We start from the raw sequence: 21,527 nt of genomic DNA, 5'->3' as shown, positions 1-21,527 counted from the left end.
GAAAAGACATTTTTCAGTGCCAATAATTAATTTTGTGTGCACAAAGTTGGAATTATGGAGTAAGAGGGAAAGGAAGGTATCCGTGTTCTGAAATTATCCAGCGTCGAGTTTAAGTGCACAATATCGGAGCGGGCGTATGATAATTGCGTAGAAGACGCCAGCTGTTCACATATGCTACTTCTGAACTACTCTTACATCTCGTAGGCATTACGGTTAACTTTAATGCTTTTATCTATGTTTGATACTTTTATACTTTTATTTATGTTCATTATGCATTATGTTGGTTTTTGTCGGTTCAGGAATAATATAGAATGGTTATGGGGAAGGTATTTTGGGGGGGGGCAGCGGGGGCTTGCCTCCGCTATAAGTCCCCAGTCGTATTGTAAATGCAATGAATATCGTGTTTGCAGGTAAAGGAAGCATTGACACACAAATGTAGGCTGTATAGGTAATGTGTATTTTTAAGTGCTCACCTTATATCTAATTCGCGTCTTCTTTTGTACTTTTGAATTGGCAATGTAATGTTGTGAAGTAATAAAACGCTATTAACATTAACCTATATGGATATAGTTCGTAAAATTGAAGTTGGTACACTACACTGACTGTTCACTGCTCAGTGTTTACTGTTGATTTCACTAAATGCTGGTTAACTCTGTCGTGTTAGGGGAACATCTGCTTAAACCCTGTTTTCAATACTCAGAATTAACATCGTTGTTGATGCCATCTAGTGTGGGGTTTATATTAAAGGAGGTGTATTTATGTTGGAGATGTAGTGGTTGTTCTCATAACTTGACTTTGTAGCATAGTGGTTAAGCTACTAGTGTGTCGAGTTGGAGTTCGAGAACCTAACTTAGGAAAGATAAGTAATTTAAAATATAATATGCATTGCAGTCAGTTTAATTTAGGTTAAATATAAGTAATGTGTGAAATTAATGACATTGTGAGTGAGATAGGATATAAAATAGATAAGATATGACAGATAGAAGAGGTGGAGAAGAGAAGAGGCATGTAATTTCGTTTTTATTTCAGAGTAAATAAGATGACGTCATGAGTAGCAGTATTCGAAATTTTCGCTGCTCCAGTATTGTGCACTTGTTCCGTACAACATTCTTCCATAAGAATATATACAGAAATGTACTTGGATTTCTCCAGATGAATTGACACACAACTAAATAGATTTTGATAGATAAACGAAGACATACTAGTACAGTTGACATTCGAACCTTCAGGTGAGCGGACTGTAATTCCGACCATTTGATAATTGGAGAATTAAGAGAAAGACTATCAGTAGCCAAGTGAGTAGAGCAACAAGTTAATATTAGGAGATTCAATATTCCGAAATTAAAAGACGAGGAAACTATATAAGCAAAATGATAAGGTCAAATAGATTTGCTGCTTTAGAAAGTTCCAACAAAGTTGAGGAAGATTTAGATGTTAATAGCATGTGGGAAAATATCAGAGATAATATCAAAATTGTAGCTGAGCCGAGCATAGGTTATTATGAAACTGAGAAAAAGCAACCATGGTCTGATGAAGATTTTTCCATGGTAGTAGAAAGAAGGAAACAGGCAAAATTGAAATTCTTACAAGATCTAGTTGAGGCGAATAGAGATCATTATTTAAATGAAAGACAGGAAGCAAGTCATACACTTGGGAATAAAAAGAGAGATTAACTTATTTGAAGGAGAAACTGAAAGAGGTAGAAACAAATAGTAAGAATAAAAATATTAGAAATTTATATAAGAGCATAAATGAATTTAAGAATGGGCAACTACTAAATGCACAGCTGTCAAAAGAAAAAGTGGCTGCTTTCCAGAAACTAAGTTCCCTTCAGGTATCTCCACTACAATTTGGAGATAGGTGATGTTGTATGTTGTTGGACCATGTTGCCTGATACCTACAGTTATAATTAAAGCATTTTCCGTATTAATGTTGTAACGTAATGATAGTGTTTCGGGCTGGTATTCGTGAGATCATGCATTTGAACACAACCTCATGCTTTTTGTGTTTTATTTTTTAAGAGAGAGAAATTATAATTGCTCTTATCTCTCTTACGACTGTTTTAGTAATTACCATCAAGTTCATGAATTTATTATGCCATGACTTTAAATATCATTATTTATTACGACATTATGGCTGCAAATGGAAAGAAAGAAAGATTATTTTCTCAACAAAACTGTTTTTCGTGGCTTAAACAAAACAAACTTACTGGCGTCTGTCGTAGAAAATTCAAACAATTAAAAGTTTGGTTTTTTGTTTTGCTCTTTGAACGCATAATTGTTTGAATTTTCTAAGACAGACGCCAGTAAGTTTGTTTTGTTTAAGCCACGAAAGACAGTTTTTGTTGAGAAAATAATCTTTCTTTCTTTCTTTCCATTTGCAGCCATAATGTCGTAATAAATAATGATATTTAAAGTCATGGCATAATAAATTCATGAACTTGATGGTAATTACTAAAACAGTCGTAAGAGAGATAAGAGCAATTATAATTTCTCTCTCTCAAAAAATAAAACACAAAAAGCATGAGGTTGTGTTCAAATGCATGATCTCACGAATACTAGCCCGAAACGCTATCATTATGTTACAACATTAATATGGAAAATGCTTTGATTATAATTGTAGATATCAAGCAACGTGGTCCAACAACATACAACATCGCCTATCTCCAAATTGTAGTGGAGATACCCGAAGGGAACTTAGTTTCTGGAAAGCAGCCAATTTTTCTTTTGACAGCTGTACATTTAGTAGGCCTAGTTGCCCATTCTTAAATTCATTTATGCTCTTATATAAATTTCTAATATTTTTATTCTTACTATTTGTTTCTACCTCTTTCAGTTTCTCCTTCAAATAATAATAATGCATGGGACAGGCTGGAACTTAATTGAATAGTGCCAAATTGAGTGGCACTAAAAATGAACTAGTTGTAGTTTGGATTCAGTTAGAAAAAGACAACTGAATAACCCCGAATTAATGATCTAACTCGAATTGTGAAAACATGTGCCTTTGACCTTTCTTCTGGCAAAGGGATGTTCAATTATTGTAGAAGAGTAGTTGATTCCAAACCTGTCAATGTAAGAAGGAGCTACTGAATACTGAGTAATAATAAACTGACAGCACTCTTGATATCTGGACTAAGCAGAATTTTCGTTTTGGCAAATTAAGGATACACTGAGATGAAATTCTGTCAGTTTTGGTGAAAAAGAAATCGATTTTTTGTTTTGAACAATAAAAAATTGTACATTATTCAGAGAATGTCTTCACAAATTTTTATGCAGATCTGGGCCCCATCAGTCACTGTTTTGGGTCGCCATTTTCAGAAAGTTGCATGCTCCGGGTGGTCCTTCAAATGCCAGCTCCTCTCTAAATGCTGAAATCCATTTTTCTTACATATTGCTTTACTAAAAATACTAATCATCCAAATTTTGTACTATGCATTGCGCATTATTTTTTTTGTGGGTCTTCTTAAAAGTGTTCTTGCCAGGTTTTTTTAAATCTAAAGAATTTTGGGATATACACAGTCAACTTCAGTTATAGTGAACTTTTGCAGACCAGCATATTTCGTTCACTATATCCGAGGTTCACTAAAATCAAAGTGTCTATTTTTATACTACTGACGTTGCTATACATACAGTATTAATGCCCATTTGGGGCAGACCAGATCCAATATCAATACTAATGCTCGCTGTATCTTCCAACTTCCAATACTTTACGATTCGACATCCTGATGTTCACAGTTCGTAACTTTAATCTAATCTGGCCATGTAGGTAGTAGGCACTGACCGATTTCGCACCTCTCTTACTGGAGGTATGCTACTTTGTACTCGGCCATGGAATTTCCACGGGTTCACTTTTACAAAGATGCGGGAGGAAGGGTTGAGGACCATTATACTGTAATCCTTCTTGTATTTACCCTCTGATCGTCACTCTACTCCCTTTTACAAAAGAAAACACTTTCTCTTCCTATTCTTCGAATAGCCTTTTTTAAAGGAGTCAGAACTAATCCTTCCTTTATCCCTCACTGCACACACTATTCTCTTTAACATGTTTCAACCTGTCCTGGAAGCTGAACAAATTCTTTGTCTTTCAATGCACTTAAGGAGTATTTATTATTTATTTTCCAATGACAGGTACTGAGATAACATCTTTGACCTAAACACAACTTTAATATAAATAAAATAAAATAAAGACATAGAACGCAAAAGGAGGAGAAAAGTCCTTCATTGTCTCGTTAAGTTCCTCCCCTCCCAGTATCGGTCGCACTCTTCCACTTTGGTTAAGGTTGGACGGCGAAATAGGTGGTCCCTGTTCATATCTTCTTGTAGATCACACAAGATACATTTTGGGTCTGGTAGTAAGCCAAAATGATGGCTGTGTTGAGCTAGGCAATCATGCCCAGTGCATAAGCGGAACTTTGCTACTGCTTCATTTTTTGGTCTATTTGGTATTTCTAAGATGTCCCTTTGTCAGTGTTTCTCTTGTGTTCTGCTCTTAATATCTTGCGCGTAAGCTTCTTGGATAACATTCGTGATGTTTAATTTAGCTGTAAAATATGGTATTTGTTGTTTCGTTGTTTGGGCGCTTTTTTTAGCCAATATGTCGGCCTGGACATTTCCATATATATTGCAATGGCCAGGAATCCACTCTAGTTTTACTTGTTTATTTTTTTCTGTTAATAGGCATAGCATATTTTGGCAGTTCTGGACTTGTAAGGTTTGAGTATCAATGGAGTTTATAGACCCTATCGCTGCTCTCGAATCACATAGGATGACTATCTTTCTAAACTTTTCCTAGTGACACATTAACTGATTTAGAGCAATGCTAATGGCTGCAACTTCTCCGTCGTAAGCTGATCTATATGTTCCTACTGGAGCAAAGATGTTACTATACCTGCTTCAGCATTTGCGTGATGTCATCTTAGAGCTCTCAGTATTTATATACAACCAGTCTTCTTTTGGATACTTATTATGCAGTGTTTCTAGAGCTAGGGTTCTCAAGTCGTCTATTGTTGTTTCCTTCTTGATGATAGGTAGCTTCTTCCAGGTCTAGTGAGTATGCTACGTCTTTTTTGAGAAGTGGATTCTGCTGTTTCAGTAATGGTTCTGGTGTATTGCTGATTTGGTACTTTGTCCTCAGCTCTGCAAATTTCTGTACAAAGCCATGTTGTGTTTTCAGTCTTCTGTTAGTGTGATTGTTTGTTTTCCAAAATTTGTCATCTGGTAACCAATAATCTTTTCGCTGTAAGAAAAATCCTAATGTAAGCAATAGCACCTGACTGAAGTGAGGCTTCATTGGCCACTGTTTGGCGCCATAGATTCTCAGTACGTGTTCCCGCCCACTGTTGTACATTCTGTTTCATGTTAAACATTTCCCGTTACTCATCAAGTAGGCCTAACCTCACTACTATGCATTTGTTTGCTTAGGAAACATTTACTTTATAATTACTGTAATTAAAACTCACTTAACTTATTATATACATTTAAGACCATTTGTTTTTCTCCGCCTTTGAGAGGGTTTCCACTTTTATGATTAATAACCACACACACCGAGGATGCAGAAGTCATACTTCAGTACCATGTGCTTACGTGAACAACTATGAGTTCAAGTGACGCCAGCTTGTTACAAGAACAGACTACCTCCGTATTACTGTTGGTATTCATCCGCGTTCATAGTACATAACAAAATATAAAAGTAGTTTTTCTTTTACATAGCGTTTTACATATGAATGAAGTTATATGTTTCATCGTATTTAACAACTAGAATTCAATTTTGTTATTTTCAAATAATACAAGATTATGGTTTGCAAATACGAACTATATTTTCCTGCGTCATGTGAATGTTTCGACTGGGGGCCAATCACGGGTATGACAGCAACGTGCTTATGTTTACAATAGGATTTTTCTTACAGCGAAAACAGTATAAGCAGTTTTTCATGTAATATTAATGCTCTTTCTTCAGTTATTAAAGGAATTGGTTGTAATCCTGTTAGGAGGAGCATGGAGTCAATTGAAGTTGTTTTGACTCCTCCCATACGCAGTGCTTGGTTTTGTGCTTGATTAAGTTTAAGTAGATTTCCTGAGGCTGATATTAGTGGTTCACAACAATACAATATTTGGGGGAGGATGTACATCTTGTATACTGTGCTTAGTGTAAGATGGTCACAACCCCACTTAGTTCCTGCAATGCACTTCATACAATTTATGCTTTTAGATACTACATATATAATTCGTTCTACTTGATGAGACCATTTTAGTTTGCTATCTAAAGTAACTCCTAGATAGTTAAATTCCTCTTTTTGTTGTAGTGACTCGTTTTTGTACTGTAGATTAGGATGGATTCCTAGGTGACTTAAGAAGAAACTTTGGAACTTAGTCTTTGATGTGTTGATGCTCATGTTATTTTTGTGCCCCAGTCTTCTAATAGGTTGAGTGCTCTGTTAAGTATATATGTGGTCTTGGATTCTGCTCATTTTTTTTTTCTTTTCTGTATAAATTACCAAATCATCAGCATGCAGCAAACATCTAATTTCTGGTATGGAATTTAATTCTTGTATATATATATTGAAAAAGTTACAACTCAGAATGAGCCCTTGGGGGACACCAGTTTGAAGCAGTTTATGTTTGGAGAGAGAATGACCAAATCGAACTTGTGATAAATGACTTTATCCACTGGAGCATGTTTAATTGGATGCCAATTTTGGCCATTTTATGAAAGAGATTTTCTTTCCATACCGAATCATATGCAGCTTTGAAATCTACAAAGATTGCAGTGAATATATTTCCTTTATCTAGGGCGTCTTTTATATGCTGACTTAATCTAACAACTTGCTGGGCAGTTGATCTGTCTCTCCTGAATCCTGCTTGTTCGATTGCTAAGATGTTTTGAGAGTCAATGTACCAGTTACGTCTCCTGTTGATCATCCATTCCATTATTTTTGCCATGACACTCGTTAATGAGCTTGGCCTGTAGTTTTCTAAATGTTTTGGATCTTTCTCCTTTCTTAAAATTGGTACAATTATTGCATTCTTCCATTGTTTAGGTATCAACCCTGTTGTCCAGACAATATTAAACAGAGCGAGCATAGTTTGTTTTGCCTCCCTTCCCAAGTGTTTGAAGAATTCTGCATGTACTTTATCTTCTCCTGTAGATTTTTTGCTTTTTAGACTTATTATTGTCATGTTGAGTTCTTCTATAAAGGGGGCTTCTAAAACGTCAATTGGTTTGGTGTTGGAATCACATTTAAGTTGTGATGTTTGTTTCTTCAACTTTTTTGACATCGTTCTTGCATAAGTTCCTTATTTTTGTGCCTGTGAGTATGAGAGAGAAAAAGGCATTAGCAATATCAGCGTCAGATTGGAGCATTTTGTTAACTTAAGGAGTATAAGGTTTGAGATTTTGTTCTGAACATATTTTTTTAAATTTATAGGAGAAAGGGTTTCCCAAATTACCATTGTGGCCATTTTAAATTACATTTTCTTGGGGATGTTATAGTTTTAGGTTCACTATAAGCGAAGTGAGGGTTCACTATAAATGGAAATCTTAATGTACTTTTTAATGTATGTGGGTTGGGACCAACGATTTAGGTTCACTATAGCCGAATATTCACTATAGCCGAATATTCACTATAGCCGAGTTCACTATATCCAGAGCTGACTCTATATATTTGCTGGGTATAAATTTTACCTGTTTTTATACTTCAGTGTTTGTGTGTTTTTTTTTTTTTTTTTTTTATTAGGAATAATCTGAAAAAAAATGAATATGAAGATTTGTTTGAAGGCGTTTGAAAGTTATATGGAGCAAATTTCAGGCGAACAATTTTAAAATTGTAGGAGTAATGATTTTTGAAAATACAATTCCAATTTACAAAGATTTCAATAATTTTAGACCAAATGAGCTTAAAATTTGTAGGTCCTACCCACAAATGTTATAGACAGCATAATATCTGTACAAATTTTCAAAGATCTAGCTTAAATGATTAAGAAAATTCAAATTTCTCCACAGTGTATCCTTAAGTGAACAACTGAATGGTATTTCAAGAGAATATATTTATTTTGCAGTGCTGGGAAGGGGGAGAAGGGAACTCGCCTACTCATCTGCGATGAGTAAAAAAATATGATTTTTTAATTTAGTTTCTGTAGTTCGACCATTGTGACTAGTGACTGGTGAAGCACCATACAAATTTTAATGTATTAATGTATTGCGAGTAATTTTACAGCTGTCGCCGTCTCCTGCTTCTCAACTTCCAGGCACTCCGGTTTTGCCAATCACCCATCTGTAGACCCCTACAGACCATGTCCTCCTGAACCTCCTTGCTCCATTTTTCATTGGCCTTCCTCTTCTCTTTTTTTCCGGGGGAGTCCAGGTGAAGACCTTATTAGGCCAGCGGTCGGCTGACATTCTCTGGAGATGCCCATACCATATCAGGCGTTTAGTTTCCACTGATTGTAAGATATCTTCCGATACCTGCATTATATTACGGACATCCTGATTCCTAATGTGGTCCATCCACGAAATTTGACAACTATGGCGCCAGTAATCCATTTCTAAAGCCAACAATTTCTTCTTCATCCTGTCTCTCATTTCCCAAGTTTCAGATCCATAGGTACATATATTTTCTATTATAGTTTTATATATACTTGTCTTAGTTTTCCTTGTTACCTTGTCATTCCACAGGAGTGTGTTTAATTGTCTTATGGCCCGCTTTCCTTGACCAATCTTATTATTAATATCTTCATCACTTTTGGCCTGACTGTTGAGAGTAACACCCAAATATTTGTGTATCCCCGGTATCTAAATTTACCTTGCTGCGACTACCCACAACCATGTATTTTGTTTTCTTGAAATTAATTGATAGGCCCCCTTCCTTATAAGCCTCACTCAATTTACGAAACATATATAGCTGGAATCTTCTTCATCTGCCGCTATCAGCACTTGATCATCAGCGAAATGTATCTTCCCCGACTGGTACACCCATCTGACCACATTTCTTCCTCCGCTGTTCCAAAATTGCTTGGAGATAAATCTGAAAAGAGTTGGAGCAAGTGAGCATCCTTGGCATAGGCGTTTTGTAACTGCGAAGTCTTCTGATAAGTGGCTTCCTACCTTTACAACACTACTACATCCACAATATAATTTTTAACCGCCCTTATATAGGTTTTCTTTATGTTCATTGCTTCCAAAGTTTACCTAAAGGTACAGTATCATACGCTTTCTGCAGATCTATAAATGTAAAATGGACCTCTCTACCTTCTTATCCATCAATTGTTTCAACGTGAATATCCCATCAATGCATGATCCCCCAGGTCTAAAACCATTTTGTTCTTCTAGGTCTGTATATTCTCGTTCTATTCTTTTCTTAATGACTTTTGCATATAATCTTGCCATGGTGCAGATTACACTAACACCTCTGTAATTGCTACATTCTCGTCGGTTCCCTTTCTTGTATACCGATGTTATGATTGATTTTTTCCATTCTTCAGGGGGGTTTTCGCCTCTCAAACATTTATTAAATAATTCGACCAGAACTTCAATTAGCACATCTGGAGCATTCTTTAAGAGTTCCACATTTATACCACCACGTCCTGGAGCTTTACCATTTTCCATCTTAGATAAAGCTAATTTTACCTCTGCCACAGATATTTCTTCAATTTCTTCCTCAAATTGTTCACTCCCATCTGTAGCTCTGCTTATTTGACAGACAAGCTCACAAAATATCTGTAATCCATAAATAGGTGGCAATAAATCTTGAAATGTTTAATTGCCAGTCATACTACAAAACTGCATACATTACAGCTTCGAGCTTAGTGGTTGAAAGTAATGCAAGGGATTGGAGTACATTAATACTAAACTTAGCATTCTTCTTGCAAAGGTGGGAATGTGTCTTGTACATCACATGCTCAGACATTTTTCCTGCTCGTTAGTTATATATACAAACTAAACAGTGCTAAAAAGTTAGTCTACTTAAAGGATATGAGATCATTCTTTATTAGTATGAATTGCATTGTAGGAGAATCATAATAGACCTTGCACATTTTTTTTTTACTTGTACCACGTTCAAGAGTATCACTGTTTTATAAAATTATTTTGTCTGTTATGACAAAGGAAATTGTATGTTACGGTTTTCATGAAACGAGAACACATTCATTACAATTTTTAAATTGCTACAGTTTAGGAAAGCATCACATATGAGGGTTACACACTTTCATACATTAAGAATATAACATTTGAATGTTAGTAACTTAAATTGAACAGAATAGTATTTTTTTTTTTTTTTTTTTTTTTTTTTGTGGGAAGCAGAAGATTTTTTCTGGCAAAGCAAAAAAAAAGCTGTATATTGTGCTTTCAGGATAGTTGGTGAGATTATTATAATTATTAAAGCTCATGGATTAAATTCTTTGTGTATTTATAAAATACCGATAAGTGATAAGTGATATTGGTTTCTGTTTGTTTCAGCGGAACAAGAAGTTAATATCTTGGCGGAAATCCTAGATAACTCAGCTGACGTTTTTGAGGATTTAGCTAAGGAAATTGGATCAGAGGATATAATTGGTAAGTTCTGTTTCTATTTTTTTCTGGTAAGGTACGGGTGTCAGTTTCTGTGTTTTTCATTAGTTGCTTGTGTCAAGGAGTGTACTTCATGAGGATAAATAGTATGGTCTGGATTAGCAGTAAAATTTAAAAACATGATGGAATATTTGGAATCTGCCACAATATATTTCACATGAACTAATCGGAATTTGAGTGGGAAATGAATGCACTGCCCATTCCTCTATTCTTTTCAAATATTACTTACCTTGACCATAAATAAAAAATCTGCTTCATCCCATCGTCTGAAAGAAATTGCTAAGTCTATTGCAGAAACGGTGATCAATCAATGCTTTGATGGTGGTTGTGGTTGGTGATGAAAGGTTTGGTGGTGGAAGTGGTTATTTGTGGCATTCTCCAATGCACACGAACCAGTTTGTGACTACATCTTGTAGGTGGATAATCAAAGTGTAGACGGGGGGAAAAGTGTATGTGCCAAAAATTAAATTTTCACTTTTTCCATCTAGAGTTGCACTTGGGCACAGGTTCAATTTCCTCTTGGACTGATTACTTGGCTGGGATTTTTCTGAAGTTTTCCTCAGCCATAAGGAAAATGTCATGTAATCTATGGACTCTATGGTGATTCCTCGGCCTTGTCTCGCTATCATCAATTCCATCGATGCTAAATAACCCAGTATTTGATGCAGCATTGTTAAATAACTAAGTATGAAAAACATAATATTCTTCTCCAGAAGTGTTGAATACATCTTTCCTTAATCATAAAAGCTACTCATTTTAATAATAGTCTCAAAATTGGTGATTTATTGATGATGGTTCTATTTTTATGAAGTGATCCATTTTTTTGTCAATCAGTGTATTTAATGAGTGGGACATGAATAATAATCTAAATTTTACAAAACATGTTGGGCGTCTGCCATAATAAAATACGAACTTCAAAGGGTCTGTGACACTGAAAGAGTTGAGAACCACTGCATCAGTTGTCATTCTTTGGGGCATCACAGCTGTAAGGAGAAACTAAAATTATAATGTATAACGTACTGCAACATGCAAATTTTCAGTATGTCCACATGCAGTGAAGCCTCTTCAAAAGACCACCACTCTTAGAAACCGATTTTTCTTAGAACCGATGTAAAAACCCATGAAACAAATGCATTCTTCACCTCCATTTAAGACCACCCATCTCCCCGACCACTACTGACCAGCCATTGAAAAACAATATTCTTGATTTTACCCCTTTCAAGAGTCCAGATTTCAAAATTAAAGTATAATATTATAATTTTACAGTGCAATAGTATACTACAGTAAAACCTCGATAAGACGTGCCCGCTTATTACATTATCCCGTGTAATACGCATTTTTTTGTCTGGTCCCTGCACGTTTCATATATAACGCCTTCATAAAATACCCCATTTGTTGCTCTCAAGTCCCGCATAATATGCTGTTTTGTGGGATATTTTCGATGTAATTTTCAGCAATGTACTGTAACAGCAATGAAACATCTTGGTCATTGAACTCACTGGTGCCATTAACCTGAAAAGTATTGGTATTCGTCCATTTACCTGCACATTTATACCTTCATACTTCATAACTTAGTATACCTCACCCTCTTGTTACGCTCTTTTATTCGACTCCTTACCTGCTCACTTAAAGCCTACATACAGTTACAATACCTCACCCTCTTGCTAACCCTCTCTCTCAAACAGCATTCCTCACTCGGCCGTAATAAAATTCTGGAAATTTTTGCTGGGCAGTTTGTTGTCCTTTAGTGTATTGAAGTGTCTGTGAATGTGATTACAATGAGTGTTAAACAAAAAGCACTTTCTGTGTCGAAAAAATTGGAAATCTTACGAAAGTACGATGAGAACAGTACTCTTACTCAGAAACCACTCTCTGATTCATTAGGAATCCCATCATCGATATTAAGAATGATAATAAAGAATTGCGACTCATTCACTACAGCTGCGACGACGGGAGGATGTAATCGCAGAAACTGAAGTGTGGTAAACATGAGAACTTGGAGTACATGCACACGGCAAACATCTATAAATGACTTTTTCTTTTTTTTCGAAAGAATCAAGTACCAGTACATATTGTAAATGTCTTTGACTTACAGTACAGTAATTACATAATGGAGTAATACTGTATTACCTTTCATGAATCATGTATTTCAATAAAGAAAAATGCTAATAGATACTGAATATAAGTCAAAATTAGTATACCTGCCTAATACGTGATCCCGGTTAATACGCGGTTTACACCCTGTCCCTTGAACAGCGTCTTATCGGGGTTTTACTATATACTAAATAAATGTTGAGAGGTTAAAATGAAATTTGACAACATTCCTAGCTATTCATGCTGAATGTCCAATCCTATGATCCTCTGAGAAATGTGGGGAATTTTTAGAGAAAGTTGTTGTTGTTAAGGGGTGTGGCCACTGCACATGGCCTTGAGGGTCTAACTACAGGTTAGATGTATGGCATTTGCTCCTTTCTTCTGGAATTGTGTAAAGTTTTTACGAGTAAAAACATGATCAATAAAATGAGAAATATATTATCTTTGGAGGATCGAGTCCGAATGATAATTGTGAAAGTTTAAGTGATTTATTTGAAGAAGAAAATAGCGGAGGAACTTAAACATGTGTCAAATCTCAGATTCGTTCATTTTTAAAATGGAAGGAAAAAATAATTGAGTAAAATTTCATTGAAAGACTGTGTGACTGGAGAATACAAATGGACTAGTCAGTATTTTGAAGGATAGGTTAGAAAATGAAATAATTCAAATAATGTAATAGAAAAAGAAAAGAAATGTAAACAAATGACAGAGTTCAATTTGTTATTTTCTAAAGCAGAAATAATGAGTTACAGGACCTTAATAAAGTTTTGTACACAACTTCTTATAATTAACAATACATTCCTAGTTCTTTTATTTTTATACATACTGTAGTTTAACTCATTGTGTGTAAAAGAAAGTTTCTCCCTCAGTGGTGTAGTTAAAAAAAAAAACTGTGAGCAGGCTCCGTGGTTTGGGACTTGTTAATACATTTTTGCTCTTCTATATAGCATGCTTTCATCATACAACCATCAGTATTTCTCAGTTTCTTCTGTTACATTTGTTTCTAAAATAGCTAACACATCTATTGAGTCTTCTTGCATTATTTTTTTAAGTTTAGCTTTCTTGTATGATGACAAACCTCCTGCATTCCACTGAGCAACTACTTGTTTACTGATATTAAATGAACAGTTAATATTTAATTACTTCTTGAGAGCCCAATATACTGCCTGTGCCTCACGTCCTGAACCGAGAGTTCCCTAGTGCTTATAACCATGCCTCTTAGGTCTGCTCGGACCGTCATGGGAGCTGCAGCGTGGTGGCACGGCAGCATATTACATGTTCTGAAAACATTATCCTATGCCATCGCGGGGATCTTTACTGGTTATAATACTGGATACTCTAATCATGGTTACCACTATCGCTGTTATATCTGATGGTGATTTCCTAAAATGTATGTACACACTAGGCCACTCTTCGTTCAGTCTGGACAATTGCTGAATTACCATAGAGCAGCATTTCTCAAAGTATGTTCTGGGGTTCCGTGAACCCTATATGTTTTTAAATGTTATTTTATACTTTTTTTACTTGGTTATTTAACGACATTGTATCAACTAATAGGTTATTTTGCATCGATGGGATTGATGATAGCGAAATGTTATTTGGCGAGATGAAGTCGGGGATTCGCCAAAGATTACCTGACATTCGCCTTACAGTTGGGGAAACCCTCAGGGTAAAAAATCCAACCAGGTAATCAGCCCAAGTGGGAATCGAACCCACGCTCGAGCGCATCTCTGGATCGATAGGCAAGCACCTTAACCGACTGAGCTGCTCCGGTGGCTATTTTATACTTAGTGGATACTATAAAAATATATAAATGTTACGAAAATATGAATCAATAATAACATAAAACCACCGATAATAATAATAATAATAATAATAATAATAATAATAATAATAATAATAATAATAATAATAATAATCCAAGAGTATGCGTAATAATAATATTCCAATAATATGCATAATAATAATATGTTTAATGAACATCTAAAACGGAAAATACCCATAATACTTATCACTTTCATCACTGGATTCTCTGTGTATGTGTCTACTAAAACAAAATATCGAAGAGACAAAATGCAGAAGTACAGTAGAAATGAGACTACAACTTTCCGCCATAAAACCAGATTGCAGGCTTAAAAAGCAAATACATTCGTCCCACTGAACAGAATTGAGATACTACCTTTCACTTGTCTGTTAATTATTAAACACTAATAAAATATTACAAGTATTCCGCAGTTACACTTTAGATTAAAAGGATTTTCGCGGTGGAAAAAGTTTGAGAAACACTGCCATAGAGGAAAGAGTTTACGGACGTGTACACATGACAACCATAATCGCGATTAGGTCTATAATCTCGAGTAAAGACTGTAACCTACCACTGATATTAGTGTTTAGTTACAGGAATTGATGAGGACATAATTTGTTTTGTGAGGGGATAGCCTATACATTTGCTTGTCCATGGCTGATCTTGCTCCATAGCTGAGGAAAGGAATCCGAAAAGGCCGATATGTTGAACGTAGGGTAGTAGGCACATGCGATACCCAGCTCCTCCTACTCTCCCTCTCTGCGTCTCGCCCTGCAAAGAAACAGCTCAGGAAGTGTGGCGCGGGCAGTAGTCCCCACCCAGAGATCCGATTGAGGGTCTATTTTATCTCCAGAACATTTTACCTTGGGAAACATGAAATTGAGATTTATTGTTGCTCTTTTGAAATGAGCACCAGTTCTATGTTTTGGCAGCTGCATCATTCATTCACAATCCCCAATATGATTGGAAGGCTGCATCTACCATTGGTCTGTGGCTCATTTCAACCTAGCCGTGAGAATTTAAGATCCAGATACTTGGCCTACAGATATAAACACACTGTATGGAAAAGATACAATTAAAGATTTTGTAAGATGTTCCAACTTACATAAGTGTTCTACCCCAGGGTAGGTCTTTCACTGCAAACCCAGCGTTCTCCAATCTTTCCTGTTTTCTGCCTTCCTCTGAGGAACTTCTATGAGGATACCACTTCCATCATAAGTTAAAGCCCCCTTTTTTTGACACAAATTAACGCAAGTGGTACAAACATCACATAACACAGCATTTTTTCCTTGGAATGGTTTGTCAACACATAACAACCATCAAGTGCATACTTACAATGGCTTGGGTATAAGTAAATGGTCATTTAGGCTCAGAGTAGTGAGTTGTACTTGAGATTTAAGACTGCATTCGGGTATAGGTTCAAATCCCACTTGGACCGATTACATGGTTGAGAATTTTTCGAGGTTTTCCTAAACTCTAAGGCAAATGTCAAGTATTACCATGGCTCATCTCGTCAAATATGAGAGATTTCACTATCACAACTTCCCCCAACAAATACAAAAATTGTTTATGCTGCAGTGCATTTGGAATAGAGAGAAGAAATTTTGTTTTTTTTTAGTAGGTTATTTTACGACGCTTTGTCAACAGCTTAGGTTATTTAGTGTCTGAATGAAATGAAGGTGTTAATGCTGGTGAAATGAGTCCGGGATCCAACACCGAAAGTTACCCAGCATTTGCTCATATTGGGTTGAGGGAAACCCCTGGAAAAAACCTCAACCAGGTAACTTGCCCCGACCAGGAATCGAACCTGAGCCACCTGGTTTCCAGGCTATATGCGCTAACCATTACTCCACAGGTGTGGACTAGAGAGAAGAAAACCCTGGTTGTTAAATAAAGAACATTTAGCCTACACTACTATCCATGATTTATTCTATATATAAAAAGTTTGTATCAGACTGGCATAGCTCAGGCAGTAAGCATGTTGAGTGTGGTTTCAGTCCCCTCTTGAGCTGATTACATGGTTGGGTTTATTCTGAGGTTTTTTCCTACTGGAAGGCAAATGAGAATGTCTGGTAATAACATTGCGAATTCTCTGCCTCATCCTGCCAAATGCCATCTTTCAACAATTAAGTGACAGTCTAGTAGTTAATACAGTGTAGTTAATAAATAACCAACTAAAAATATATATGAAGAATCCACCTCAAGAATGATGGATGTCATTTGGAATATATTTTGCAGGAGAAGCAATTGAAAGTTTGAAATGCTTAGCGCTCAAAGCTTAACTGTGATTTTCCGATCATTACTGGACAATGACTATCAGTGTTAATGCCATATAACTCTGTATGTACATTAGGGTGGCCCTTAGCTATAGGTAATTTTCCGAAAGTTGAAATTGTCCTGCTCCCACCCTCTTATTTTATTTCAATCAACAAAAAAATAATCTGTGCAAATTTTCAGCTCAATCGGACAACTGCTTGGCGACCCTCAAATGCTTTGATGTTGGAACATAGTATACGCAATGATTAATTCCATACAAAAGCGGTATGTTCTTCCCTATCTCGACCATTTCCTTTTTTCTTCTTAGAAAAATTTATGTGGACATCCTGGAAACCCCAGCAATTGTTTAAAAATATTCTGAATGAAATTTCCCAAAAGTTAATTCGAAAAATTCCTGAAATAAGATGAAAATTTTTAAGAAATATTAGGTTCTTTTTAGCAACGCACACAATTTCTACCAGAGAAACACATTTTTATTATTCTGATTTCTATATAATCAAAACATTATCTGAAGGAATGAACATTGAACATTACTTTATTCTAAGAGAGGATTTAGTAGCAGTTGGGTGTTTTTACGATGTGTGGTAAAGATCTGTAAAAGAAATTGTTTCTCAGTTTCATCTTTTGTGAAACTGAATAGTTTGTCTTCTCTTTCTGCAACGTCATCCACAACAACTATCTTCTCAAGTTTTTCAATTCCACTTTTGTAAACAGGATCATCCTTTCAAGTTGAAGGGTTTTTGTCAAGGAAATCGGTGCTGATAGAAAATCTCGTGAAGAAAATTTTAGTACCACGAGTTACAAAGGACGAAAACTCAATATTTGTAAAGGAAGAAAAATCATTTTGGTGCATAATGTATCTCTTCAGTTTATTTTCTTCTTCTTTCTCTTCTTCACCTTCGTCTGCTTCCAGTATAACTTGAGTCATATTTGCTTTAACCGCTAAGGATAGAGCCACAGTTTTGGGAACTAAATACCAGAGATGGTTGGAAAATTTATTTGCAGCAGCCTTACTGATTTCTGGATCAACAGCTAATTTATCAGTTTACTCACGAATAGGAAATGATAAGGTGCTTTAAATGCTTTTGATGACCAAAAATTAGGCTCGAACATACACTCGAGCAAGAAAAATAATTTATGTGTGCCTTGCTTCTCCAAATTGTTTCTAAGGTGTCGAAAAGAAGTGCGATTTATTATCAGATTTTCAGCATCACTCCCGAAAGCTTCCTCATAAGTAAATCCCATTTCTATCACTGATTTTGCACCTATCAGAATCTTCAGAGAGACGAGGAGTAAAAACCTGCAATGTACCTCGAGTTGCTGGAACTACTCCTGCTGCTGCAGTTGTTGCTCTTTCACTGTCGTCACCACCATCACTACTGTGGCTGCTTAATGTTGAATCATCAGTTTGTGATGTAGCAAGCTGATGAGTAGTAAAATGTTGTTACATTTCTTCGTAAGTCCTTTCTTTCCTGGCACTTTCCTTTGCATTGCGCTTCCTTGTGTTTTAGTTTTTGATCTACAGCAACCATATAGCCTGGTCGTCTTTTTGGCGCTGAAGCATTAAGAAATTCTTATCCTCTTCATTTTTATCTGTCCCAAATCAGCTGAATCAGCTTCGTCAAAGAGATCGTCCATAATTTCCACAAAAATATCTCTTTTCCTTTCCTTGCCTGTAGTTCTACTTAACTTTTTTTTTGTAAACCCTTCCATTCATCATAGGGTTTGAATAACTTATCAATGCAGTGGTCAGTTCTTCTAGTAGGGATTCGTGTTTTTCGCCAACAAATGGAAACTTCTTGAATCACCAATGCTACACCTTCCTTTGTTGTAAGATTTACAACTCTTACATTGTACAAGAAAAGTCTTAAAACTTGTCGGTTCGAAAGTAGTTTGGCTCCAACGATTTGATTGGAGATGTAGCCAACAAGAGAGAAATTAAAGTCTTTTCTTAACTTGTGTGACGAACTACATAAAGAGGTTGATGCCATTTTACTACTCTAGGGAAAAAAAAAAAGTCTTGAAAGTCACTTTACACTAACAGTCAGCAGATCAGCACAGGCAATTTTGAAACTATAATTGAAAAATCATTCATCAAAGACAAGATCATGTTTAGTTACAAAATAAGTGAATAAAGCACAAAATAATAATAATAATAATAATAATAATAATAATAATATAAGTTTATCTATTAATATTGGAAAAATTGTTTTCTGGACTAAAATTTCAAAACTTCATGGTCGATGAGGGTCGGCTAGAAGTTGTCCGATTGAACTGAAAATTTGTACAGATCGTTGTTTTGTTGATTGGAACAAAATAAAGGTGTGGGAGCAAAACTTTTAGAAAGTTTAAAAATAAGGGCCACCCTAATGTACATTCTACATGTCTTAAGCTATGCATTGACAGTCTTGGTTCAATTTCGACAAGAAAGTGACATCCATCATTCTTGCAGTGGACTCTTCATATATCAGTTTAAAATTCACATAAAATCTCAATAAAGCAAGAATGCAGTGAAACTAATTATACTTACCTGATTTTAAGTTAAAAGTTCCCGTTCAACACCAATAAATTCATGTAATAAATTGTTACTATTTCAGAGGACCTGTCACACAAGCAAACATTTACAAGATTTGCCTGTGTACATCACTCTTTTGTTTTTTCGTTCTTTTAGGCACCAAGAAGGAGTCTTCTGCAGCAGATACCAAGCTTGCAGGGTCTGCTAAAAGAAAAGAAAAATCTGGAAAAAGTTCAAAGAAATCAACACAAAAAGGGGTATGCATCACATTCATATTGACACATTCTTCAAAATATTATCTATAATGATAGTAGTTAGAGATCAGAATTGAATTTTGAATATATTTTTAGCTCTTAGAGAATTATTAGCCTCAAGTCTGATTAAGTCTCCTGCAACAATACTTGAGAATTTCCATCTGCCATTCATGGGTTTTGTCGACGTAAATACGCACTTCTACCCATTTGTTTAGAGGCTTAGGTAACTTTAACTCTTTATTCTTTTCCTCTCTCTACATATTGATATTGAAATTCAAAATAAATAAAATGGTATTTGTGACCATCGAATTACATGTATAAAATCACTTCTTTTAGGTTTGTATATGAGTGCAATGCTATTCCTGGTGCCAAAGTAATTTTAAGTGCCTTCACATCTTCCAAGAACTACTTGTCTGTTAGAATCGGAGATTTGAGCCTGTAATTGTGGTAAAAATTATACACGGTTAATTTTCTTTTCCCGCTGTTTGAATCGAACTAGAGATTTCTCTGTATTAGGAAATTTATGGAAGGGTACACTCTTTACCACTTGTGGAGTTTTTACTGCAACTGAACACACAGCACCTTTTCGACATGATTGAAAACAATACTACTTGCGCGCGAGGTGAGTGCCAAGACTAGCACTGGCACACGGCAGGCAAGCCACCTGTGACGTCACTATCTCCACCCATGGCTAGTAAAGTCAACTTATCTCGAGAACTAGATGTCGTATGAAGCTCGGATTTAGACAGCTACGATACTCTCACAATGGCGCATAATTTAATATATATGTTAATTTTAAGCAGCCAGCTCCTATAATGGATTCAGCATTATACATTTTTTTGTTGTTTAGAAAATGTTTACATATAAAATATGCTTTGTCTTTCTGATTTTTTTTTAGAGAAAATCGAAGAAAGTGAAGAGTTCACTGCGGAGAATTGCAGGAGCTCGAACTAAGTCAAAGTTGAAAGAAATAAAGAAAGTTCGTGGTGGCGCATCAGAGAAGAATTGTGACCAACCTAGCAATAAATCTGTTGACGAGGTAAATCTCTTGTGCACATAAATCATATAACTTTTCGTAATCCATAGATGAACTTAGCTCAGGCTCAGCTATTATTTATTTAATAGATTTATTTCTACTGGCAGAGTTAAGGCCATAAGGCCTTTCCTTCCACTCAAGCAGGATAAGGACAGTACCAAAGCAAATTTAAAAATGGCAGCAATACAGGAACAATATGTTACATTGCTCATTTATAATAAATATTTATCAGAATGTATAATATGTGCAGTCTTAGAAAAAAGTTTTATCACACAGGTACTCTAAAAGTTCCAGAAAGGATTCAGTGCACATGATCAGCAGCCTAGCGATCTGGCTCACAAGAGAATGACTAGTTGAGGTAATAAAATTAGTTTTGTTTCGTTGTATATCTGATCATGCGCACTGCTTCCTTTCTGGGGCTTACGAAGTATCTGTGCAACAAAACTTTTTTCTAAGACTGTACTTGCAGTGGTGGTGGCGGCGGCGAGATGAGAATTATTAGTAGTCTACCTGTCATGAATATAATGATAGTTATATGGTGAGACCATCAGATCTGTGTCCCCGTAAGATATGCGAACTGAACCCTAATTCCTTCTCAGCCTCGGTAATTCATTTCTCTCCCTGCATTCCTATCTTTCTCTTTTCTAGCTTTCTCCCTTTCTGCCCCCCACTACTCACAATTTTGGCCTTCTTGCGGGACAGTTTACAATATTTGCACTTGCAGTCCAGTGTTGCCAACTCAACATGAATACTATAGCACGGAGCGGCAAAATAAATATTATTAAGCCATTACGTAATAGCATTTTACGATGAAGAGAAACAAACAGGTCAATATCTGTTTCCTATAAATGAGGCAAAGGAAAGAGCAACTGATATCACAGGTGAGGCTTATTTTATTTCAATTGACTACGTATTGAAATTACTTACTTAACTAATACTAGTAATACAACAATTTATGTAATTTATATAGACAAGTCAGAACTCCTA

At 35.8% G+C, this 21,527-nt stretch overlaps 1 protein-coding gene across 3 annotated transcripts in view; it reads left to right on the top strand.

The window, feature by feature from the left end:
- The window catches only part of LOC138708183 (YTH domain-containing protein 1-like), a 79,627-nt gene that overhangs the window by 1,308 nt on the left and 56,792 nt on the right, over positions 1 to 21,527 (top strand). For all 3 annotated transcript variants that reach the window (XR_011334621.1, XM_069838461.1, XM_069838460.1), the window contains exons 2-4: positions 10,450 to 10,545; positions 19,407 to 19,507; positions 20,403 to 20,543. Coding sequence is in view for 2 of the 3 variants with exons in the window: in XM_069838461.1 (XP_069694562.1) it covers positions 10,450 to 10,545; positions 19,407 to 19,507; positions 20,403 to 20,543 (338 nt within the window). In the remaining variant the exon portion in view is untranslated. The remainder of the gene's footprint in view (positions 1 to 10,449; positions 10,546 to 19,406; positions 19,508 to 20,402; positions 20,544 to 21,527) is intronic.

Source organism: Periplaneta americana, chromosome 10 (genome assembly GCF_040183065.1).
Source record: "Periplaneta americana isolate PAMFEO1 chromosome 10, P.americana_PAMFEO1_priV1, whole genome shotgun sequence".
Lineage (NCBI taxonomy): Eukaryota > Metazoa > Arthropoda > Insecta > Blattodea > Blattidae > Periplaneta > Periplaneta americana.
This window is presented reverse-complemented; position numbering and strand designations above follow the sequence as displayed.